The following is a 25,394-nucleotide window of genomic DNA, read 5'->3' on the forward strand; positions in this document are numbered from 1 at the left end:
GTAACAAGAACTAATATTTGTTTATTTCACTTCAGTTCATTTTGTGTTTGACTGCAATTAATGAAATTAAAGCTACCAGGGGACAGTGTTGCCCTTATAATCCAGGAAGGCTCCGTTCTGCTTCTCAGTCAGGGAGGCCATCACACGTAACATCCCCTGCACACTCTCCGGAGCATCAATCTCCCCCTGGTGGTCGGAAATACACCATTAACATGAAGGCTCACACATGAGGTCAGTGCTCTTCTCTCTTTCTCTACAAATGTGACACAGAACTGTTTTGTTTTTGTTCCTGTGCAACTTTTTGGACTAGAGACAGCAATGTGAGGGCTACACAGCGGGGAGATTTCGTCACCGCTAGTTCTCCGATGTCGGATTGTTGTTTCATGGACTCTATTGGAGGAATTTGTTTGGCTCCATGACATTGTGTGATGGACCCCAGTGTTGTTATTCCATATTGGGCCACTGTGTCAAATTGTCATGTCTATGGGAGCTTGATCTAAATCTGAGTTTAAAAACAACTAAGTTCAGCCATTACTGCTGATTTCACTTGTCTTGCATCAACAAAACCCCGAAGGGGATTATTAACTAGTTTCAAAACTTGATTTTTCATTGGAGGGCATCTTAAATAAAGTAAACCATGATTCAGAGCTGACTAGTTACTCTACACTGTTCCATTGTTTCCTGTATGAAAACTGCTGACTCACCTCCTCTCCACCCATGTCAGTGCGCACCCAGCCAGGGTGCAGCAGAGAAAACAGGATCTCATCCTTCTTCAGCTCCTCTGCAGCACACAGTGCCAGCATGTTCAAACCTGCCTGAGAGGACAAGAGAGGGAGGAAAAGGAGTGGACGGACAGGGCAGTTGAGGTGACGGATGATTTAACAGCTCTAGTTAACAAATGTAAGAGGAAACCTTTGAGTAGCCGATCACGGTGTTAGCAGAATGTCACTCACCTTGCTGATGCGGTAGGAGATGACAGGGAAGGCGGCATATGACTGTTTTATCATTTCCATTGAACCCAAAACTGAGGAGATGTTGACGACAGCTGCTTTGCTACTGGACATCCCTGACATCCCACTAGCCTTCACTGCGGAGCGAAGATGAGGCAGGAACTCCTGATAATGACAACCAGCAGGAAAGTCAATGAGAGGAAACATCATTAGAGCTCTTGGTTTCAGGTTCTCCTCTCCCTTACTTTAATCATGTTCATAGGCCCCATGACATTAGTGTTGAAGGAATTTTGCATGTCCTCGGGACTGGTCTCCTGCAGGGTGCCACTGGCCAGGATGCCTGCGTTGTTTATCAGCAGGTTCAGACCCCCCGTCCCCACCACAGATCCCACCTTCTGCGCGCTCTGTTTGATGCTACAAAGGTCATTGGCATCTGACAGAGAGAAAGAAAGTGGAGCATTATTTTGGGTCAATAGCAGACTGTCAAATAAATATCAGAGCTGTAGACTATTCATGGAGGCCTGGATATGGAACAGCTTGTACCGAGACGGATGATGGAGATGATGTTTGGATGCTTCTTTGCGAGCGTTTGCAAGGCCTGTAATTATACAGAAAAGACATGTTTGTAATTGCCACACATTGTTGATCACTTGTACTCACTTTTAAGCAGTGGTGGAAAGTAACTAAGAACATTTACTCAAGTTGGTATCATTTTGCAATATTCACACTTTCTTTGAGTATTTTCATTTTTATGCTTCGCTGCATTTTGTAAGTAAATATTCTAACTACACTGCAGCTGAAGATTATTGATATAAAAGCTAAATCAACCAATGAATTGTGATATATATCATAGAAGGTCAAGCTACTCAGCAGTGTATAAAGCCCCTCCTTTATCAACTCTAACATTAAAACACATTGGACACATTAATGCATGCCTAATAATCATTTGGAGAGATTCTGGAGAGAGATTACTCATATTTGAAGTCCACACCTGAACAAATACACACCTCCCGTAAGGGCGTTAGCATGTGCCAGATTTACAGTGCCTCTCTTAATCACTGCCTTTGTCTTTACATGTCCATGGCCTTTCCTCTGTCATGTACACTGTTGTAAATTTTGTCGGTTATTTTTAAAATGTAATCCTAGTCCTGAGTGATGTCTTTATTAGTTTTTACCATGTTTAGTCAACCTCATCCTGTTTTTTTGTTTTGTTTTGTTTTTCTCAAGTTTTAGCTGACCAAAAGTCTAAGCATTACTTTTATTAAAGATGTTCTTTGCAGGACTTTACTATAAAAAATTAAATAAATAAGAATGTATAGACTCAAACAATAGTAGTCCCTCTAAATCAATGGCATCCTAAAGATTTTTTTCATAGGGGTGGTCAGATGGGGCCACCGAGTATCTTTGGGAGGCACTACAAAATCATGACTGAGGTTCAGAAATTCTGTTATGTAGTTGAAGTAAATAGACTAGTTGAAAAGTGTCAATATGAAAGTCAAGGTTTCTCATTCATTTTAAGGAGTACAGTAATTGTAAAACATTTACTTTGAGATTTCTCAAGTTAAGGAGTGACTCGTTTGGACCCAGTTCAATAAAGATTCTCTTTAGATGAGGGTTCAGGGGACAACCAAGAAGCTATATGGACATAGTTGGTGCGAATGGATGCCTGAAGATATCTAGTTTAACAAAATATCACCACCATTGCATAAGTTTGAAACCCCTGATGTCTGTCTGTTCTCTGCCTTTTCCATTTTCTGTGTTTGGGATGTTTATGGGCTAGTACCTCCATAGTGCTAAGGTGAGGTCGGGGCTTTATAAAAAGGAAGCGGCCAGGTGCCATACTGTAAGCAAGCTGACAACCAAGAAACACATGCATAACGCCAAACAAGAGTGAATCTGGGGTTGGCTAATAATTTGACTTTGCTGGTGAGCAAAGATTAACTCAAGTATTGCTACTTTGCAAAGAAAACTATAAATGCAGGATTCTTGCTTCTTGTCAGTGACTGCAACTTTTTAGTTTGAAACATGATCTTTTTATTTTTATGTTTGCTATCTGTTCTGTTATTTGCTGAGGAGTTCAATGAACCACAGACTAAGTAAAGAATCTCACCTCAGCCCTGGGTCCATCTGGGTCTCTGCAACAGGCAAACAGCTTTCGCACTCGACGGGGAGACTCCAACATTTGCTTAACCATCTCCAAGCCCAGGCCTCTGTTGGCCCCTGTGATAAGCACGCTGACTGGTTGAGCTGCCATTTCCTCTGACTCAACTTGCACAATTCCCTGTCTGAGCTGTTATATAAGCCCCGGTTGAATGGTTTTAGCCTGGCCACTCCCATGTTCTCATATGGCAGTGTGTTTGAGATTTCCCGTCCTCCACTCCACCTCCAGTCACTGTGACAAGTCAGGCATGTGCAGTGTTTGGCACACATACTGAGAGAGCTACGTCTTGCCATGGATAAAATAAAACAAACTTCTAGCAGGCAAATATAACCAGGGTGATAATTTTCAAATATGCTAGATGAAGAGTAGGAGTTTAGGTTGTGTTTGCTTTTCAAAACTCTGAAAACAAAGAGCAAAGCAACTCAAACAAGGGACATCCAGATGACAAACATAAAGGAAATTTCCAATGAACTGACTTAAAGTCAAAGACACACTCTCTCCATTTTGTCTGCACTACCTTGTCTAGTGATGAGTCATGTTAGACTTTGATTATTGATGCAACCTAGCCGATGTAACACAACTTAGCTAAATATTGACAAGATACAACTCCATTGCAATGTGATGCCCTCAGCTCCTTCAACTTGTGCACTGTAATGTACTCCTCCTTTAATTATTGTCTGCTGCTTTATAGGTGTTAATGTTGGTTGTAGGATAATATAAATGTCCACACATCCAGACCCCAAAAAGACTGCAGCATGGTCAGTCCTCCTCTGCTCTGCAGCCACTTCTGAACGTCATCAGTGATCCACAGCAGGAACAGGACAGCACCTCATATTCCCTCCGTCCCACCAGTCCTTATTCACCATAAAGCACACTTTTTCACTCCTCTCACCAGAGTTCTCTAATCTGTCAGATCAGCAAATAGAAAAAGAGCCTGGGTGAACAGTGCTGTCCAGGACATCTGATACCCTGTTGGAAAATGATGCAGCATGGCGGTCATCTGGTTTAATTTCCAACACCTGTACTATGGCTAGCAGGATACTAGTAAAGTTCATTCTTCTCCATATGTTCATTGACGTTTACTGATGTTTTCATTTTAAGTCCTCGACCTTGCTAGCTAGCATCTAGCTAGCTAAAATTCTGCAGCAGGAGAGCTCACAGATGGCTGAGTTGATTCCCTCATCTTGGTAATGACCTGCAGCCACATGCCATCACCAAGACATGCAAAATAGACAAGGCTTAAATTAATACAAATTTAGCGGAGCTGAAAAAGAGGTGACTGGAAACGCCTATGGATATTTCAGCACCAGCCTCCTAGTAGAAAAGGTTCTGACACTGTGTCATTGGTCACAACTACCTCACTGGCTGGCCACAGCGTGTCAGAGCAGATGGCAGTGTCTCTGAGATTATGATAACTAACACTGGCAGTGCACCTCAAGGAACTGTCCTGGGGCCATTTATTTTACTCTTCCAGTTTAACTCAGGTTTGTGGCATCTAGAATAGTTTTTTGCAATGACTCCATTATGGTTGGATGCATCAACAAAGACAATGAGCAGTACAGAGGACTGATAGAGAGTGTTGTAACATGGTGCAACAACATCCCCTTTAAGCTCAGTAAAAGCAAAACCAAGAAGCTGATGAGAGAGGAAATGAAGCCCCCCCCCTGTTCCTGTTATCATCTGAGGGGGGGGGACTCATACAAGTAAATCAATTAAAAAAAATGGGCTGGGCACTGATGCCGGTTGTGGTTTTGTTGGGGTGCTACCATTAAGGCTAGTGAGGCCAGCAGACTTAACATGCTGGTAAGAAAGGCGGACTCTGTGGTCAGGCTGGAGAGGATGATGAAGGACAAGAGCAAAACCATCCTGGGTAGCTGTAAGGGAAAATTCTGTTTGATAATGCTGAATCCTGTAGCCTGTATGTAACTACTGACTGATGTAATCATGTTAAATTCCCTCATATTTGATCATGCTGAATCCTTTATGATGTAACCTTCAACTGGCCTGGTTGTATAAAACCAAAGCATTGCTGCCCACCTGAGGGTCATCAAAAGATCCAGATGAACAAAGAAGGGGAGGACCAAGCCAAGGTATAAAAAGAAAAAATAGCAAACCATCGGTGTGCATTTGTGACAATACTGTAGAGATTTTTTGTCTTGTTCCTCATTGTCAGTGGGATGTGGGATGACAGTGATGACAAAATTGCAATGACAAAACCCCTCTCACAGCTCAGTTGCCAAAATAAAATTTTAGCATTGTACATTTCTGCAAAGCATGGATGTAGTAAAGATTCCTTTTCCCCCTTTATTTTGACACTTCTTTTCCTCACTTATCTCACTTCCTCTCCTTCACCTTCCTCAGCACTGATTGGTTCCTTTGATTCTTTGTTCACTGCTCATTAACCTGACTGAGTTCACCTGTCCAAGCCCTGCACACCTTTTCACTTACTCTTTCTTGATTATCACATGGGGCATCAGTGCTGGTAAGCAGAGTTTCTTTCTCTTTAGTTTATCCTGTGCATGATTATGTTGCAGTGTTATGTGGTATCTCATGAGCCAGGGGACATTATATTAGATGAATTAGAGCCATTTAGTGTGAGTTACAGCGTTGATGCACTGACAGCAAAAATAGTTCAGAAATGTGAGCCACATAAAAGACATTCTGTGTCAGACAATCAAGTGAATAATTTAGAAATAATAATAATATGAGGACTGATGAAAAGCAGTTTTAAGATGTACTTGTAAACCATTGTAATCATTTTATATACAGCTACAGTTATGAATCTACTAGGTGAGGAGTGAAATCGTCCAAAGAGAATACGGTTAAAGCTGCACAAACTGACACCAGAACAGCAATAAAGCAATGGCAAGCTATATTGACTGACTTTAATATATACATATTTTCATCTGTCATAATGGCACTAAAGCTACAGCAGTGTTGTTTGCAGGGATGCAGGTTAGCATTCCCACCACATGATTGCACCGTTTCTGTGTGAAACAGCACATTCAGAATTTCTGACAAAAAATTTACAGAGGCTTGCAAATCCTCAGTAAATAAACAGTATAAATGTCCACCCTAACAAGGACTTTAATATAGCAGATTAAAATCTCAGACTTCTTAACACAACTGAAAATCTACAAAATAAGGTAGACTAGGCTGATAAACAAGCAGAGTGATTGAACTCTAATTGCACATTTTTTCACTTGTTTTTAGAGATTTTTTTCCAGGCTAAAAAATCTAATTATATCATAGTTTTTAATTCTTAATTAGCAAACGAATGACTTGTTAAAGTGGATATTTATTATTCAATAAATACAGCAACTATTTAATTGTAAAGCTTATAAATCGGCTTCAAAACGGAGAGCTGAACACCTCTCTGACACCGTCTCAAAAACGTTACACTATAAGCTTCACAAAGGCAGTATTTATTGCAGGGCTATTGTACTAGATGGCATTATTTGATGGTATATGTTCCACTAATTTTGTCCATCCTCTGCATCTCTACATACATGTCAGAAAAGCCAGATGATGGCTGGACGGCTCACGCTGACAACAGGCCAACAGTAAACTCAGAAACAGGTTGATTTAAGAAAGCTTGCATTAACTAAAGACATCAACATACTCAAGACAGTAATGTGACTGAATGCCCTGCGCTGATGATGCATCCTCTCGGATAACTTAGGTCAATTAATGAGACCGGTGCTCTTTGGATTCCTCCGCTGCTGGTGAGCGTAAAACGAATGTGTGTGTTTGACTGTGTAAGCAACAAGTTAAAAGTTTCAAAAAGGCTTTATGAAGACAAAAAAAAAAGAGGTGTGTGTGCACTGTAGGATCACTTTCCAATACGTCAAACAACATGAAGTGTGACAAAACACACCTACGACACAGAGGACACAAAAAACACCTTCCTTTGACCTTCATTTGGCAGCAGATTCCTTTTGCTGTCCTGATAAAACTGGCAGTGTCTTGCTCTTGATCCATAAGCATACATACACATTCATTCGCACACAAACACACACACACACACACACACACACACACACACACACACTGCACAAACGCAATGCAGTACATAACATGCACATACACAGATATAAATACATACAGTTTTTCAATAAATGCACTTCTGTGTCCGCAGCTCTCCGCTTTGAAAATAGAAAGGTGCATAAATAAAACATTCCCATCATTATAGAAAAGGTCCATGCAAGACCGGCACAGTCAGTTCTGAGAGAAGAGGAGATATTGGGGCCGTGTCCCATCTGGTTGTGTCCCTTTCCATCCTACTGTTTCTTTCTCAAAGGTGTGTTGTTGTGTCTCCTCACCCTGGCAGTGTTCTGACAGTATATTTGTCTTTTTTTTTTTTTTGTCTCTCACAGATGGGTGCTGTCCTGCGTATCAAACCTGTGGCTCTCCGAGATCCCGGCGCTGCACTTCCTGCTGCTACCCTGATTGGGCACCAGAGAGAGGGGGTCTGGTCTGATCAGGTACCTACAGATGGGGCACAGACATACAATCCTGTAATAGTTTTCATGCCGTGCTCAGTTTACAGTGCTATCAATTTCATTTGGTGCAGTGTACTCACACGACATCATGCAGCTCCAGCCTGGTGTCTGGAGAAGGGTTGATGAGGATATAAGACAGTCTGTTCCCTTGGTCTGTCATCCCATCTGATGCAGGAAGAAAAGAGGTGTGAGTGATGCAGGAAATAAAACAGGCGCAGGAAATGCAGCAGGCTGTTCAACATCCGTACTGAATAAAGGCTTCGTTACTGTGAGATACAAGACAGGAAGACACATTTAGATAAAAATGGACACAACAGTAACAATAACAATAACAGTACTCGGACCATTTCCTTAAGTAAAAGTGCCAATACAACAACGTAAAAATACTTCTAACTATAATTAATAGTACACTAAGAGCACAGTAAAATGACAGTGGAGCAGGAATTATCAGCAAAGAATCAAAGTACTTATAATGCAAAAAAGGTCCCATATAAATTACATGTAAGTGTATGACATTGTTGGGTTTTTAATGATTTATTAATGTGCATGTAGCATTTTATAGGCTGGCTGAGCAATATTTAAGTGCTGTAAGGAGTCACAAGTTAAAAAGGGTGAGTTTAATCTTAATGTGTTGTATTTTAAAAGCTGATATGTGCTTTTTTTATGTAAGTCTTTATTTGTAAACTACAACTCTAAAAAAAATGTAGTGGGATAAAAAGCACAATATATACGTCTTTATTGTAGAAGTATAAAGTCAAATTAAATAGAAATAATCAATCAGATATGCAGCACAAAATTACAGTAAAGAACGTCAAACCTGATTTAATGAAAGGGTTGGTTTGGATCTTTTAAAATGCTGTTTTATCAGGTACGTAACCATAGCCAGTGAATTGCCTAGATGTCACTTAGCCCCCATTTTGGAGAAGCAGGCCTGAGAACCACCCCAGGCATCATAAGCTATATTTAAGCCACCTAATAAAAAGTTGCGCCTTCAAAAATCAGTTTGGGTGTACATTATATTTAGAATATTTTCACTGCTTTACTCTAATATCAGACAGTGATTTCTGATGGGGAAATGAAGCCCTTATATCACTCTTTAAAGCCAGAGGAAAACAGTGATTTAAAGCAGCATTATGCAACTTCAGTTGATTGTTGAGTGTCATTTCCAAATCGTCAAATACTGTCATTTTGGGTTGGTGTTTCGGGTCCAACCATCAACCAAATGCATCAGTATTTGACAACCTGGGAATGAGACTCGACAATCAACTAAAAGTTGCAAAACGTTGCTTTAACATCACTAAACATGGGAGCTGCTGGGCTACTGATGCCTCGATCAGTTAGTGTGTGTTATTGTGTGACTTTGGCGTTAAAAAGGTTAGTTTGGATTCACTTGAACTACACAATAACACAAACTGATCAAAGCAGCAGTCCACTACAAGCTCCTGTGCTCAGCAAACTAAAATTATTGTTTTTCTCAATGAAGTCTAGAGACTTTGACAAGAGCACAGATGGGGAACTAAGATGTTAAGAGCTTCTCCATCAGTACGGACGGTCTGAATGGAAGGTAAAGCAGTGACAACGCTCTCAGCATAGTGTGCACCTAGTATTTTTTTTATGAGACTTTCTTTAAGGTGGCTAAATTAAGTTTAGCAGCTACCCCTGTCCATTGTAATACATTGGTCATCTTTGTGGCGGTATTTCTGTCTGCTTCTTTAAACTTGGGGTGTGCTGACTGCTTTTTACTGTAGGTAATACACTGACAATATAAAAGTAGCCCATACTACCCCATTTCAATTACTGACTTACATTCAACCACTATCAAAGTTCAGGGGCAGAATTCTTTCATACACTAAATGTAGACTTACTGAATCCAGTTGGAGAAAGGCCCAAGTGTTTCATCCTCGTTCGCACCAGGGCGTTGAGTTCCTGCCTCTCAGAGCGCCTAAACAGGGTCAGTCTCTGCTGGTTGATCCTCTCTGCCGCGCTGCCTGGACCGCCCTTGGCCCCACTGGAGCTCCGACCGCCCTTCCTGCTCAGTCGCCTTGCCCACTGCATGCTCTTCCTCCTGAGCAGCGGGTGGTCTGAGGAGTGGGAGGAGGTGGAGATGGGCTCCGAGGAGGTAGAGTTGCGGTGAACTCCAGCCCGGGACAGCAGCGGCTCTCTGGGTTCTCTGGTGTCCTCGTAGTCCTCGACTGTGATGGAAACCTGGGACTGACACACACACACACACACACACACACACACACACACACACACACACACACACACACACACACACACACACACACACACACAACCACATATTCACACACTGAAATATTTAATTTCCTTGCTATCACACTCGTTTTATTAAGTCAGTTCTTCACTAGTGCTGTCTCCGATTTCTCAAAATGAAGAGGAATTATTACTGTGTTATCATTTTAAAAATGAATGATGAACAAGATACACTCTGCTGCATATGATGAATAGTCCAATATTCTTTCCCATCTTTTATTTAACCAATATAACAATTTTTTTGCTAGTTTTTCTTTTAAAAAAAATGATATCCTGGTATTTCTCTGATACTTTTATGTGTCTGTCTCACAGGATGAATACACATGTCAAAACTAAGATCTGGCTGTCTTGATATCTCTATAACTCCAAATCCACTTGTTGGCAAAACATGTACAAACTGAATTAGCATCTGAATAGATCTCTTTAAATGAACCTTAAAGGCAAATGCTTCATGGTTTTGTATTCTGCTGTATTATTGTAGTTAATGAAAGAAATGGTGACAGTGCAGAAACTGACAGCAAAAGAGTGAGTTTTTACAGTCCAGAGTAAAAAAAAAAACAAAGATTAATGCGTAATATATCAAATAGGGACGTCCATGTGGGTCAATGTGATGGGGAAAAAAATGATTCTGTAAGTCATTATAATGAAATGAAATAACGACTTAGTATCTTAAAATAATGATTTGGTTTCACAACACAATGAGAAACTTTCTCAAAATTATTGGCCCTATTTAAATTATTAATAGCGCATGATCTAAAGTGCATTTTAAAGGTGTCGCACTCCATTTTTGTCAGTTAAATGGGGTTCATTCTTGGCACAAAGTGAGGTTCATGGGGTAAAGGGTTGTATTTAGTCCCTCAATAAATCATAAGTGTGTTTTGAGTGAATTATGAATTAATCTCCCATTCCCTTTAAAAGCCAGGTGTGCCTGCACCTAGCGTGCTGCAATTAATATGGTGGATTCAGTAAATTGGAGAAATAAGCAGTTTTCTGCAGAGAGTAATGTGGTTAGAGCGGTAATGTCCCTGTAGCAAATATCATGGGACATTTAAGAGGCAAAAATGCAGCAGTGGAGAGCAGCTTTGCTCTGTTCTCTGCTATCTTCACATTTTCTTCACATTTTAGTATTTATCTCATTAATGATGTATCATTTCAACCATCCACAACCCATATGCGCTTCTGTGTGTGTGTAACAGGCAATGTGAACCCATCTATGTAGATGCATCTTAATATCTGAATGATGCGCCCTTTGATTTTAGTCCACACCCCATTAAAAGATCTAGATGCCTATGGGAGCAAAGATGGGCGCAAAAACATTTTCTCTACTATGTGGGCATGAAAATAACGTGAATTGATCAGAAAATATCAATGGCATGCACTGCACTGCGCATCGGGTATAAGACAGGGCCCAGTGATTTAGTATCTCACAATAATGATTGGTATCTCGAAAAATAAGGAATGATACGATATAGCTATTTTCAGAAAGTCTCATTATTTTGAGAAATGTCATTATTTTGAAAAAGTCATTATTTTGAAATAAGTCAGTTATTATTATGAGATAAAAGTAATTATTTTTGACATAAATGTCCTTCTTTTGAAATAAGTCAGTTGTTATTTTGAGATTAAAACCATTAGTTTGAGAACATTTCTGATTATAATGAGTTACCCTATCTTGTTTTTTTGTTTTGTTTTTCCCACCACATTAGCAAAAATGGACTTCCATACTTATAATCCACGTTATTTGATTCTGGGCCGCTAAATGCACCCTGTGACCTTCCCTCTCATTAGATTGTTTAGATACCCTACAGGTAGAGTTTAAAACCAAATCATCTGTATTTTGTTTTTCCACCAACTTTTTTGTATTGTGAGGTGTAGCAGACATGGTAGCCTCTAGAGGGTGCTAGCACGATTTCAGAGCTGAAGCTTGCTCATTTAAGCGTCTTGCTCAATTCTCCCAGTTAGTCCAGTGAGTGTAACTGTGTCTTTAGGCCATAAAACTAGTAGCAGCAGAGACCTCAGAGACTGGAAGCTTGTGTGCTTCTGTCCGGTAGATGCCGATGGGAATGTCTCCTGTGGAGGAGCACAGTTTCTGGTAGAGCCTGCCGTAGGTGCGGATCCATAAATCTTCCTCTGTGATTTTCATCTAGAAAACAATCACAATAATTAGCATCAGTGGCACATCACGGTCCAACAAACTCATTTTCAAGCCGTTTGTGTTCGCACACTTACAGCACAAAGGAAACCTGAGCCAGGCATGGAGTCTAAACCCAGCAGCAGCCTGGTGATGGAGATCATGTAGTCCTTCACAAATGACTGTCAGGAGAGCACGGCAGACATGTCAGAATAAAACAAAAATCATCTTTGGCATTTTGAGAAACAGGATTTTTGTTTTTCAGTCAGAGTGTTTGTGTTTCAGATACCTGGTAGAGGAGAGTGTCCAGCATGCTGACGCTGAACACTTTCCCTGCAGAAAAGGGCAGGCGGAACATAAACACCAGGTTGGACCCCTTCTCCCTTTCTTTCTACAGATAAAACACACACACACACACACACACACACACACACACACACACACACACACACACACACACACACATTTTTGTAGATTTGATTACCATGAAATAATGTGATGGGCATTTCTCAGTTCCAGATGGTTTGTAAGCATCATTGTTGGAGCTGTAACCATCAAATTCGTATGTTTTATTATTTTCTTACTTATATACAGAGTCAAGCATTCAGTCTGTTTTTTGTAAAGTGGGATAAAACAAGAAAATTTGAAGAAAACATGCAAAACAAATGCTGGAAATCTACAGGAGGCCCCTCCTGCTGTGCTACACATTAACAGTAACAGTTATCTCATAATGTTGTTAATCTCATATTGAAATCCATTTCACTGTCAAGCAGTGAGAAATTTACTTATATGTTGATAAATGTAATTGATGCCTGAGGGGGAAATCCATTAGCTGCCACACAGCGAGCAACATTAACAATAGAAGTTTTAAAAAGGCTATAATCACTTACAAATGTTCATTGCAAAACTTTATAGTGGGTGCCTTTCTAAAATCACTGAGAATTCCAAACAAAAGATGGCTTTCATAATGCAAAACTACTGCATTTGCTCTCGTTTCATGATGACCTCTTCAGAAAATTAGAGAATGTGGGGGTTTGAGGGAGTTTTTACCTTTTCCAGTTTGGACAGAGCCAGGGAGTAGTGATCTTTGACTTTGAATTGCATAAAGCGCATGTTGGCTGGGTGTGTGAGCTCCGTGATGATACTGAGAGCTGGGAACAGTCTGAGAGGAAAAAGCACAGAGACACAGAGAAAAAATAATGGACTAAAGAACACTCTATGATAGTGTGTTAGATGGCCGAGCAGGTTTAGACAAAGCAGACCTGAAGAGTGTCTGGACATTGACGATTGTCTTTGCGTCAGCCATGTAGTCCTCCTCTGCAATCATGGAGCTCTCCTTGTCAACCACCACCATGGTGTCGGCGAAAGTCACTCCACATCGCAGCAAACTGTCCAGACTGCAGGGAGCATGATGGAGAGGGACAAGTGGGGTGTGATGAAGAGGAATAAGATCAGTGATGAAGCGCAGTGCAAAAAAATCAAAGAGCAATCTGTCAAGAGCACATGTATGAATAAAGATTATGGGGAGAAAAATGAGGAGATGCATAAAAATATCAGCGTGGGGATTTGGTCTGTCTTACTTGTCAATGGAGCCAACTGTGTAGAACACCATGGGGAACCAACAAATTGCCTCCAGGAAGTCTGCTTCAGGTCTGCACCGACCAAAACACAAACAGACTTTAGATTCCCACCACTAGAGAGATTTATATGTGGCATGATGAAGAGCGAACGTCCCCACAGAGACAGGCCCCCCTCACTCGACCTGAGAAATACAACACAGCCAAACTGCCTGCAGAGAAAGCTGAAAATAACAGCACTACACTGGAGTGACTCAGCATTTTATTGCCTTTTTATTGGATTCCACTCTCATTTGGCTGACTGCGTTTGTGTACCAGCCACAATACACGACGCAGGATTGTGGGGCGCATTGTCCTGAAAGCATTCAGCGTTTCACAAATCATGTTTACGGTGACCTTAAATAGCTCCGTTTTTCTCCTCCATAGGCTATTTAAGGAGGAGCCCATTTTAGCATCCAGTGCAACCTAGATTTGTAGCAGAGCTGTTGTGCTCACAGCAACAATCTTGGGCAACAATAACCTAACCTATATTTTAGTTTGAAGTTGCGTTTAGAAGCATGGCCAGTGCATCACAACAAACAATGTTCTTACATGCTCTCTAGCAGCAGCACAATGGGGTTGAGCTCCTTCCTGGGTCGATAGTAGGCCCGTAGAGGCACAATGAAGTTGTACAGACCGTTTCCTGCGCTCTCTGCAGACACAATGATCAATTTGTTTTTGAAGCCATAGGAGCGAGCGTCCTCGAAAAGGGTGTGGTGACAAGCCTGGGAGAGAAGCAGAGTGACCATGAAGAATGACTGCTGTGTGAACTTGTAAAATAAAGATAGCAAGCTATTTAATGGGATAGTTTGTACTTTTTAAGTGGGGTTGTGTGGGGTACTTTTCCATAGTCAGCGTATAATATACAGTAGATGCTGCCTTGTTCAGTGAGTTAGTAAGTGTTATTATTAAACCACAACTCACGACTTTACCTGCATCACTGCATAGACTGTCACAAGTCATGTCATGATAAGACCACTCCCCCCAAGATTATATAACTCCACCCTTCAGGCCTGTGACTCTCTATTCCCTCCGAACTTCTTTACCAGTGTTTTGCTAATTTTTCAGCCATGTCTTAAGTTCCTCATTGCCTTCTCACCTGAGCAAAATCAAACTAATTTTCTCAGGTTTTAAAGAGTTAATCTCCACATCAAGACTCCAGCCTACTCCTCCAAACTCAAGGCATGCTGACTGACCCCTACTGCAGGTAATATATTCTGACTATGGTCAAGTACTCCATACAACTCCACCTAAAGGTATCTAAACTATCCCTTTCAATCCCATACCTTGTCCATACGCAGGCAGCAGAAAGGCATCTTTTCTTGAAGAAGGTGGCACAGCGCGGGCGAGCTGCCGATGTATGGAGAGTTCAGCGGGTATCCCTTCACCCACCTGTAGCACAAACCCACAGTTACCTCTGAACCAGTCCACACTGATACCCATGGACAGCATCTTTATGACTTACTCGCAGTGTCGACCCCACCAGTGGGCGCTCTCATCTCTGTCACTGTCCTCCTTGCCCTCTTCTCCCACCTCGTCCTCAGACTGGTCTCCGAGCAGGTCAAAGGTGGGGTTGTTGACACCGTCCACCAGTTCCAGGACTGGGGCGATGCTGTGCCGCCTCTCCTCTGCCGACTCTCCCATAGCAGGCAGGGCCAGAGTGTTAGCGCCACTCATCTCTGTCCTGGAGCTGCTCCTGCTTCCTCGGCTGCTGCCCAGCACGGTATTCCCTGCATCCTGGCCTTCTGGACTGCTGTCACTGGAGTCCTGCAGGTCGATGGCCACTGTGCCTGAAACACACCCAGCAATAGTCATCATGAAGGCAGAGATCATTATACAGGATGTGCAGTGGTGGAAGAACTACACAGATCCTTTACTTAAATAAAAACAGAAATAACACCTATAAATACTCGAAACCACGTTTTCAATGTTTTTCAGGCCAAGGACCCCTTAGCTGAAAGAGAGACAGAGCGGGGATCTCATATACTGAATAAAATTGAGTTGCATATCAAAGGGACTGATAGAGGCCATATCAGCCTCAGGCTTCAATCTCGACCTGGCTTTTCATGTAGGTGAGGGAGGAAAGTCTTCTTTCACAAAGATAAATTGTTGGAAAAGGAAAAAATATTCAGGATTTATGTATGCATATTTTTAGACAGATTTTTAGTTTTTAAAAAAATCAAGTAACAATTTGGCAGCCTCCTTGCAGCTACTCTGAGGACCCCCAGGGTTACGCACCCCCAGGTTCTACAGTCTAAAATAAAATAATAAATTAGAAGTAAAAGTCCTGAATTCAAAACATTACTTAAATAAAAACTATGCAAGTATTATCAGAAAATTGTACCTATCAAAAGTAAATTGAGTCATTGTGCTGAATGGCTGGTTTCATATTATTATATCGTTCTCATTCTATTTTTATCACTAACAAATACCTGTAAGAGTATTTTAATGTTTGTCAATGTGAAGCCAGTTTTAGACACTTTGTACATATAGTATTGCATTATATTATATAAGCATATCATGTAATCTTTTGATTATATATTATAACTATAGTGTCAGGTTAAAAGTACATTACCCTATCAGTTGTAGTTGATTATAGATATAAAGTAGAATAACACTTCAATAGTACAAATATACCAAAATTGTACTTAAAGGAATATTTTAGTCCCATAATGACCATTTGTATATCAATTACTCACTGCGTGTCAGTTTTGTTTTTCATGCATGCGTGGTGAATGGAGAAAAAAGTGAACATTTAAACCGCTTGTTGTATGCGATTTCAGTGAATTGACATTAACGGTGTTCACGTTTAATAAGAGCAAAACTATGTCAAATTATCTGTTTACAAACTCTGACACAAGTCATGCAGATTTATATCAAGTCTCATTTATACATTCATACGCTCAGTACTTCCCAAACATATGCATTTTTACTAAAACCTGACAATATATAAAGCACACTTGAGCACATGCATGCACATGAGCTCCGCTTTCCGACGCAGGTGCTTGTACAGGTGTGTAACTTGGCTGTGCATGAGTCTGTTTTATTCTGACGTGTTTGAAATCATAACATTTTAGTGAAAATGCATGTGTTTGAGGGGTACTGAGCATATGACTGGATAAATGAGACTTGGCAGTACTATGTGAGTTGTGTGGGAGTAAACAAATGTTCTGCTATAGTTTTGCTGTTGGTAAAAACGACCACCTTTGCTTCAGTTCATCAAGAATTTTCTCAACTTTTAGATTCTTCACTCAGCATGGAGGCACGTGAGAAAAACAAGTTTCTTCACAAATTCGACGCAACACAAGGTGAGTAGTAATAGATAAATTGTCATTTTGCGGGTGAAGTGTCCTTTAACTTAAGAACTTGAGTAAATGTACTTAGTCACTCTGACTGATGATGTCTTTGCACAGTTCTGATAACACAAACCGCATTTAGAAAACTGAAAAGCAGCAGGCTTTACAGTTTCCCTGTTGTCCACTAGGTGGTGTGTTTGTAAAATAACAGTATGTGACATTTCAGCTCATTTGGCAGTAGCTCTTATCAAGTGTGACTTACAATCAGATACATGTTAAATCCTCGGGGAAGCTATGCATATTTTTAAATCACCCAGATAGGTTTGAAATGTGAGAACTGCATAAATCTAACAGCTGTGACTGTGCCGCTGCCCCAGACAGTGTGATGACAGCTTTGCATGTTTGACTAACACAGACACTGCAAACAGAAGGTCAGTGTGTAAATGTTACAGTCTTTGTGCCGTGCCCATCCGACTGACCCATGCTGGCGATGATACTGTGAACTGGCAGGCGGGTGAGTCCATGGTAGATGGTTTGGTGCACTCCCCTGGTATTTCCTCCCGTGCCACCCCACGATGGCTCCCTGTGGCCCCTGACAAATGCTGAGTTCTCCTCTTTGGAGATATTGATGTAAAAGCACATGTCAGAGGCCCCCATGATGTGGCAGGGACCAGGGTTCAGCAGGATGTTAGTGGTGTCCAATCTGCGTACTCCGATCAAACATACTCCATACCTGCAGCCGCAGAGAGAAGGTCAGCTCTGAACCGTGCAGGTTACAGCGTGTTCTCGTTTCTTGGCTTTTTCACCACATGACTTACTTTTTGTGAGCATGAAAGGAGGCAAAGGTGAAACTCTTGCCCTGGTATTCCCCAAAGAATTTACTTTCCTCCAGGCGTATGTGATGCACCTCATTGGCAGAGCAGCGCCGGTACGTTCTGTGCCATTGGTCAGCTGAACATGCGGCACCCTCCCTGAGACAGAAAAAAAGGATTGATTGGCCACATGGGGAAAGACTGACCTTTAAAACATGTAACACAAAGCACCCGGCTCAGCACCACGACCACACCAGAAGATTTTCCTCTCAAGGTTGCAGGGTAACATTTTACATCTCTGTCAGAGCCACTGATCAATACTTCAATCAGCATGCAGCTGTATACAAGGACACTCAGCATGTCTTAACAATAGATGCACGCGGTCACACAGTTAAGAGGACAACATTTTTCTCTGGGGGATATGGCTTTAGACGCGGAGGCTAAAGAGGTGACAGCAAGAAGCAAGGGTGTGGGGGCAGTGTGAATGTGGGTGGCCTGCGACAAAGACTGCATTATATAAACAAGTGTTATAGCGAATTTTCAGTTTACAGGAACTAAGTGTAAGGCAGGAGAGGAGGAGGACGCACCGTGTTGCATCGTCACAGCCAATAAACCAAATGGCCTCAAGTCCAGATATAGAAGCGTGCTTATGAAACATCCTGCTCACACACAAGCTATAGAGTATTTAGATCAGCATTGGTTTAACATATGAATACATGTTTTTTCACGTAAAACCAAAAAGTTTTTGTGTTTCTTGCCTTTTTATAATAGTGTGGATGATACCCTTTTGTTTATGTTAAGATCAAAAATTGTGGTTTGAAATGATAAGATGATGCAGTGCCACGAATACAACAATGTAACCCAAAAAAAACCTCACAGGCAACAATAGAAGTATTATTTTTGGAAAAACATCTACCGTCATCAACAACAACAATAAGAAGTTGGATCTCCAAAGACATTTTGGCAAGAACATTTCACTCTGGTGAGTTTCTCAATACTGATAATATTATATCCCTTCTTCAACCAAATCTTACAGAATCACACAGCACAGCATGCAAACCATGCAAGTTGAGAGAAGATTTTGGTGAATATTGAGCACAGAAATTCAACTGTATGAATACAGATTAGATGGCGTTTACCTGTTGAGGGCTTGAAAGGCTCCTACACGTTGCTTGAAGGCCTCTTGGGGTGCCGTTCTGAATAAAACAAAGTTGGGTGACAGTGAAGAGACTAGGAGCAGCTCACTACTTTTCACTACTGTATATTTGACTGTCAAAACTGCATTGTGAACAATCACATCAAAAGAGGGACGGGGAGGAAGAAGGCAAGTGAACTCACTGTCCTCTCGAGGAGTGGATCAATAGAGTGATGAGTGTCGAGGTACCAGGGCACACGCAGTTTAAAGCCAGCATGGCGTACTTAAACTCCTCTTCACACACCACATGATCTGCAGACACAGGAAACAAGAAGGGCAAAGTGACCGAGGTTAGCAAAACACTCACATTGTGCTCTATAACAGTTTCAACTCTGAGCCTAAGAGCGCTGCAGTGAATATAGATGTGCTGCGGAAAAGGCTCCCCTGGCCTTTCACCATGTGTTTTTGTGTTTGAGTGACAGCAAATGTTGGATTATTCCAGGTGTAACACAGAGAGGTCACACATATCCTCACTTAAAGAAGCTGCCATTCAGAGCATATCTTAAAGTCTGATTTAGATTGTCTCCACATAGCTCTTAACGTGGAGGTGGCTGAGTCCCACCTAGCAGCTAAGGGCTCATTTTTACTCCCCTGATGTACAAAAATCATTCTGTTTAATGCTCTTCTCAGGATGCCATTACTCCACAATATCCTAGTCTGCTACTTTTCTACCATATCAATGCTCTGAATGTCTTATAGAGCACCTTTAATGCCAGGTTAAACCTAAACATGGGGAAGCAGCATTCAGTTTTTGTGCACCACATATCTGGAACAAACTCCCAGAAACCTGCAGGTCCACTGTAACTCTCTATAGACTTTTCTGTTTGCCGCTGCCTTTTATTAAATCAAATATTTATTCATTTTGTGCACTGTAACGTATTCTTGTATTTTATTCCTGTTTCAGTATATTTTAGCTTATTTTTTATTTTCTAGATCTTCAGTGCTGTTTTTAATTGTATTTTGAATGTCTTTTTTTCCCCCTTTGGCACTTTGTCTTGATGCTTTTGATGTTTTATGTAGAGCAATTTGAATTGCCTTGTTGCTTAAATGTGCTGTATAAATAAACTCGCTGTGCTTTGCCTTGTGACATTTAGTCATGCAGATTAAAGTTTATCCGCTGAGGTTTGGAGATATGCGTTTCTGAAGTTTATGCTTCCACCCAACAAAAGAGAGTGAATCAAATTTCAATTGTAGCCCTAAAACAGAAGCTAATCTCTTGTTTTTTGATTAATGTTATGTTTTGACATCCTGAAATCCTGAAAATGTCCCGAAATCCTAGACACGTCCTAAATTCCTATGTCCTTAAATCCTAGAAAAGTTCTAAAATCCTAGAAATGTCCAAAAATCCAAGAAATATCCTGAAATCCTAGAAAAGTCTCAAAATCCTAGAAATGTCCTTGAATTCTAGAAACGTCCTAAAATACCACAAATGTCCTTAAACCCTAGAAATGTCCTAAAAAGCTAGAAACATCCTAAAATCCTAGAAATGTCCCAAAATCCAAGGAACATCCTAGAAACCTACAAACATCCTAAATTCCTAGAATTGTCCTTAAGTCCTAGAAATGTCCAATCCAAGAAACACCCCAAAATCCCTGAAATGTTCTAAAATCCAAGGTGCATCCTAAAATCATAGAAATGTCCTAAACATAGAAAGACCTAAATTCTTAAAAGACCTTAAATCTGAGAAACATCCTAAAATCCTAGAAATGTCCTAAAACTCTAGAAATGTCCTAAAATCCAAGAAACATCTTAAAAACACAGAAACATCCTAAAATCCCAGACATGTCCTGAAATAAAAATGTCCTAAAATCAGATAAATGTCCTAAAAACCTAATGTCTTGAAATCCTAGAAACATGGCTGCTACAGCTGGCCCCTGGCCTCCTTTCATTTTGCAAAAGTGGCCCCCGAGCAATGCAAGTTGAGTGTCCTTCCATGTTCCATGTATTCTGAATATCCTCATTTAACCATGGATGTATTACAGTGAAATCGCACATAACACGCTGTTTTAATGTCTGTAACCATTCACAGGGGGAGTCATGTAATTTCCTGAAGACAGCCAATGCAACGTAAGAAGTTTGTTTGACAGATACCGTTGCCTACACGTGACGACCTAACATGCTTATTTTCATATTGTATCCTTGCTCTTATTAGTCAGTCACGAGGCAACCTCAAGTTCCTCAGCTGCTGATTGGCTGGAGGGCGGGAGGACAACAAGTGAAGGTGTGTGATGGCAGGTAGGCACTAGCTCATTGGATCTCTCGCTAAGCTCCGGAAATGAATTGCTATTAATGTGTTTGTAGAGGGGTAGTATTGATGCTACAAAGTAAGTCGCAGTGTGTGCTACTTGTAGGCGAATGATTTTTTTTTAGTTTAGTAAGAGTTTCCAGCTAACAGACGAGCTGCTGCAAAGCTAAGCCTCCGTGCTAACTTCCAGCTAGCTAACCTAGCACCTTCATGGACATCGTCTGCAATGGACGGGCCGATTACAGGAGACCAGACAGCGCACTGGGTGACCAGGTAAAACTCAGCTGCACCTCTGGCGACGAGGGACGAGAAACTTTCTCATCTACCGCAGACAAACCGGTGAGTAGAGCCGCGGTTTCCGCGGATCTCTGTCCGTAATGACTGAACTCCTGGTGGGTGAGTAACTACGATCTGGGAATTAGATCACGTTGATATGAATGCTTTTTGTCGTTTTCGTTTAAGTGTGGGTACAGCAGTGTTTTATGTGTATTTCCACGCTCTCAAATCCTTTTTAAAAAGTTAATGGACAGGTTTAAAAAGTGTTTGAATTGAGTGCATAATATCGGATTTTTTTGTGCCAATTTTTTATATGCCAGTATATTCGGGTTGCCTGATAATGGCTTTTCAGGGCCGATACCAATACAGATTATTAGTAGTCAATGAGACCAATAATCAATATTAGGAATCAATATGCATTTACAATAAAAATATAAAAAAATCTTTTTGTCAAAAAATTAAAGTATAACAAATTCCAACTCTAAACTTTGTTTAAATGTCTTTAGTAAATGTTTAATCAAAACTGAAACGTTAAACACAATATTCTGCAAGTTCCTAGCAACTTACTATTTTATAAAGTAAAGTGAGAATTTAAATAAAACAATGAAAAAAATAAAATTGCTGCACTTGTTGACAGTTTCTTTGCACCTTTAAATCAATCAATTTAATTAGCAATCATTAAAATAAATTGCTGATGCTGTTACAGATAATAGGCAAAATGCCAAATATTGTCCCCAATAATTAGTCAGGCTAATAATCTGTGGACCCCTACAAAATATAACAACTCATTTGGCTGATAACAGATTCAAATGTCAATACATCCACTTTTTCCCTACCTGAGTTTAGTGAATGTTTGGGATGATAACAATTAATCCACCATCAAACAGTCGGGTTGATCAGAAATTTAACATGTGAAATTTAATCAATTGACAGGCCATGCAATACTTTTAACGTAAATGCAATATGTTGGTGTGTGCTTTGATTGAGGAAAAAAGGCAGCTAATCTAGCATGTCGTATTTACATGTGTTGGTCCACCAACAAAGTGGCAGGTAGCAGCATCTGCACAATCTACCCACACTGTGTTGACACAGACTAAATGTTTAATCACTTGCTCAAAAAACTAAAAAAAAAAAAAAAAGTGATAAACTCAAAAGCAGCACATGTTTCTGTAAACAATATCCAACTTAATCCACAACACTTTTAATTGGAATTACTCTCTGCTGAAGAAATGTTCTCAATAAAAACATGATGAATCATTTCAGTTACTAGATTGTGTTAATATGTCTGCAGCTTTCCACCAAAAGACACAAGCGCTCGCACAAATGCGTCACTATTTAATGTCCGAAAATATGTCACTTGATGTTTGTCTAACGCAAATGAGTCAAACAGACAGCCGCGTCAAAAATCCTCCATCATCCTCTTGCACCAGCTCCCTGTTTTACTCCCATGGGTTCAATTTAATGTCACCACTCAGTTTTTTGGGGGGATGATGTGAAGACCAGGCAGCAAGGCAGAGTCAGTGTCAACCTTATTAAACCGCCTTTCACTCAAATCATCCAAGACTTAAGGGCAGCCCTGCCTGCGAGCCAACCAAACCAAACTGAGCAAACACAGATGATGCTCCTCTCGTTTACCTGTTGCCACACAGCCTCCTCTTTGAAAGGGAAAACCAATAGAGCGATTAATGTTTATAGTAAGCCAATCAGTGAATAAGGCGCAGGGAGCATCCATTTCCCCTGCTGTATAATTCTTGATTGCATTATCTTCAGTGATGAGCACACAAACATATTAGGGCTGCCTTGTTTACCAACAATGTCAAGCTAGGTCTTAAAAGCACAATATGTGCTTTGTATTAGGAAATAATTGGTGACGAACGTCAGAGCCTGACATGAAGCGTCAGACTCAATCAGCTGCCAGTCTGAGTAGCAGGAGAGCCAGCTGCTGTAAATGCAGCTTTTAATAAATTAGTCTGTGTGTGTGCCTGGAGCCAAGCAGGTGAAACACACAACAATTAAAAAAGCTGATTGTGACTCTTCTATTACAGCAGCAGCAATGTTCTTTCCCCTCTGAACAGTACATCATAATGCAGCTCACACGCTGACACACAGGGAAGCCTCTTGCTATTCAGCCTTTGAATTTCTGTTCAAGTGGAAGCTTTTACAGAGCAATGGGCATCTGAGAGCCCGCAGAGTCTAACACAAATGTTGCATCTATAGATGGTAACGTGTGTACTGTTACACACCCATTATACTGTCTCCGTGTGTGTCTTAGACACCACCACGCACCTTTACAAAAATCAACTCTAGTATGACAATAATATGCTATGAGAATTGAAATTGTGTTGTGTTCTATAGTTTTCCAATATGGGGTTACTATAGATTTTTTTTCTGTAGTGCCATTTCATTAAAGGGATATTTTGCGAATTTTCAACCAGTTTTGAATCAAAAACAATTTGGATAGTGTGTGTGAATGAACTGTGGTAAACTTCCCTCCATTTAACTAGTGCCTAGATATTGCTTCTCAACCCGTGGCAAAGATCCTCCTGGCGAACAGGCTGTACTTTTGCATTTTCATATTACCGCCACCTGTGCCACCAACAGCGCAGACAAAGACTGTAGAGCTGATCAAGAGAGTTACCTATTAGCTCCCTGGTTGAATGGCGCTGTTCAGGATTTATCCAGGTCTTGGTTAATCAAAGGATATTGCAGTTTCTGATATCTTGATGGAAACTGATGCAGCACAAAGGTCATCCACTAAATTTCCAACAACTGTACATTGGCTAGCAGGATGCCAGTTTAGCTGATGCTCATTATTCCACATCTTTTCCTTGATGTTTACTGATGTTTACATTTGCATACCTCGACCCAGAAGTCAGAGATTGCAGACTGGTGTGTTGATTTACACATCTTGATCATGACCTGCAGCCATGCGCCACCACCGTCTAAATCTAACCACAAAAGCACCACCAAGACTTGCAAAGTAGAGAAGAGAGCCTAAATTTAGCACAAATATAGACGGAGAGGCAAATGAAAACATCTATAGTGCCTATCGTGCCCATAGTGCCCAAAAAAACCCAAAGAAATAGAAACTTCAAAATAAGATCACTATAGTCAACTCAAAAGTATGATTATAGTAATTCTCTACAGTGTGTTGCAAAACCATAGAGCTACGATAATACTGATATTTTTTTGCGTTATTTCTGCAGTAATTCATATTAGTAATACTATAGTGTTCTTTTATAAAGGCATCTCTGACCCCCAAAGTAGTCACACACCAAATAGCGTCATTTTTGTCCAATATCCAATTTCCAATGCCCCTCTTGCTTCTCTCTTCACCACTGTGATCTCTTCCCATCTTTTTCTGTCTTTCCTGTTCACCACAGCTCCCCATCCAGCTCTCTCTCCTTCAGGTGCCTGGACCTAGACCAGGAGAGAAACCAATTACAGACCTTGACACACCACACATCCCCACACACACACACACACACACACGCGCGCTTTCTGTCGCCCTCACTTAGCGGATCGAGCTCTTTGTACCCATCTCTCCAGACTGTTTTCTGTCCCGGATTGGTATTAAGGTGTGTGCAGATCCATGTGTGTATGTGTGTGCAGACGTGGTTATTTGCATCCTCTGCAGGAGCGCAATTATGACCTTACCACAGGTCCACCGGTTAAGCTAATTAAATCAGCAGGCTCTTATTGTTTGTATGAGTGAGCTGCGATCAACATGGTGCTGCTACAATGAGCCGAGCTCAGGAGGGTGATTGGCTATTGTCGTTCAAAACACAAAGTGGGGAGATAATCAATCGACACTCTGCACCCAAGTCTATGTGGTTGCTCGGACCCCTCAGGGTGTCCTGCCTGCTGCAGCGTCGTACCGACAGATCTTTTGTGTTGAACGCTGAGCTGTTATTAAGCTATTCCTGCAGATCGAAT

At 40.9% G+C, this 25,394-nt stretch overlaps 3 protein-coding genes across 3 annotated transcripts in view; 1 reads left to right on the forward strand and 2 right to left on the reverse strand.

The window, feature by feature from the left end:
* LOC121956434 (C-factor-like) lies at positions 1-3,230 on the reverse strand. Its single transcript, XM_042504642.1, has 6 exons — positions 3,061-3,230; positions 1,494-1,548; positions 1,196-1,383; positions 954-1,115; positions 705-815; positions 1-186 (listed from the first exon to the last, which is right to left on the reverse strand). The coding sequence occupies exons 1-6, from the start codon at positions 3,202-3,204 to the stop codon at positions 73-75; spliced, it is 774 nt and encodes a 257-aa protein (XP_042360576.1). The 5' UTR covers positions 3,205-3,230; the 3' UTR covers positions 1-72.
* gipc1 (GIPC PDZ domain containing family, member 1) overlaps positions 1-16,139 on the forward strand; it is a 28,426-nt gene extending 12,287 nt beyond the window's left edge. Inside the window, exon 9 of the transcript XR_006106702.1 lies at positions 16,128-16,139. The gene's annotated coding sequence lies outside the window, so the exon portion shown is untranslated. The remainder of the gene's footprint in view (positions 1-16,127) is intronic.
* The window catches only part of LOC121956421 (potassium channel subfamily T member 2), a 52,807-nt gene continuing 34,781 nt past the window's right edge, over positions 7,369-25,394 (reverse strand). Inside the window, exons 15-30 of the mRNA XM_042504618.1 lie at positions 19,081-19,189; positions 18,882-18,938; positions 17,749-17,901; positions 17,410-17,663; positions 15,100-15,424; positions 14,921-15,026; positions 14,187-14,359; positions 13,599-13,670; positions 13,281-13,415; positions 13,069-13,180; positions 12,308-12,409; positions 12,117-12,200; positions 11,902-12,030; positions 9,479-9,824; positions 7,694-7,778; positions 7,369-7,599 (exon numbers count right to left, since the gene is read on the reverse strand). Coding sequence (XP_042360552.1) covers positions 7,482-7,599; positions 7,694-7,778; positions 9,479-9,824; positions 11,902-12,030; positions 12,117-12,200; positions 12,308-12,409; positions 13,069-13,180; positions 13,281-13,415; positions 13,599-13,670; positions 14,187-14,359; positions 14,921-15,026; positions 15,100-15,424; positions 17,410-17,663; positions 17,749-17,901; positions 18,882-18,938; positions 19,081-19,189 — 2,360 coding nt within the window. The 3' untranslated portion in view covers positions 7,369-7,481. The remainder of the gene's footprint in view (positions 7,600-7,693; positions 7,779-9,478; positions 9,825-11,901; positions 12,031-12,116; positions 12,201-12,307; positions 12,410-13,068; positions 13,181-13,280; positions 13,416-13,598; positions 13,671-14,186; positions 14,360-14,920; positions 15,027-15,099; positions 15,425-17,409; positions 17,664-17,748; positions 17,902-18,881; positions 18,939-19,080; positions 19,190-25,394) is intronic.

The sequence above is a fragment of the Plectropomus leopardus genome, chromosome 17 (assembly GCF_008729295.1).
Source record: "Plectropomus leopardus isolate mb chromosome 17, YSFRI_Pleo_2.0, whole genome shotgun sequence".
NCBI classification, from domain to species: domain Eukaryota; kingdom Metazoa; phylum Chordata; class Actinopteri; order Perciformes; family Serranidae; genus Plectropomus; species Plectropomus leopardus.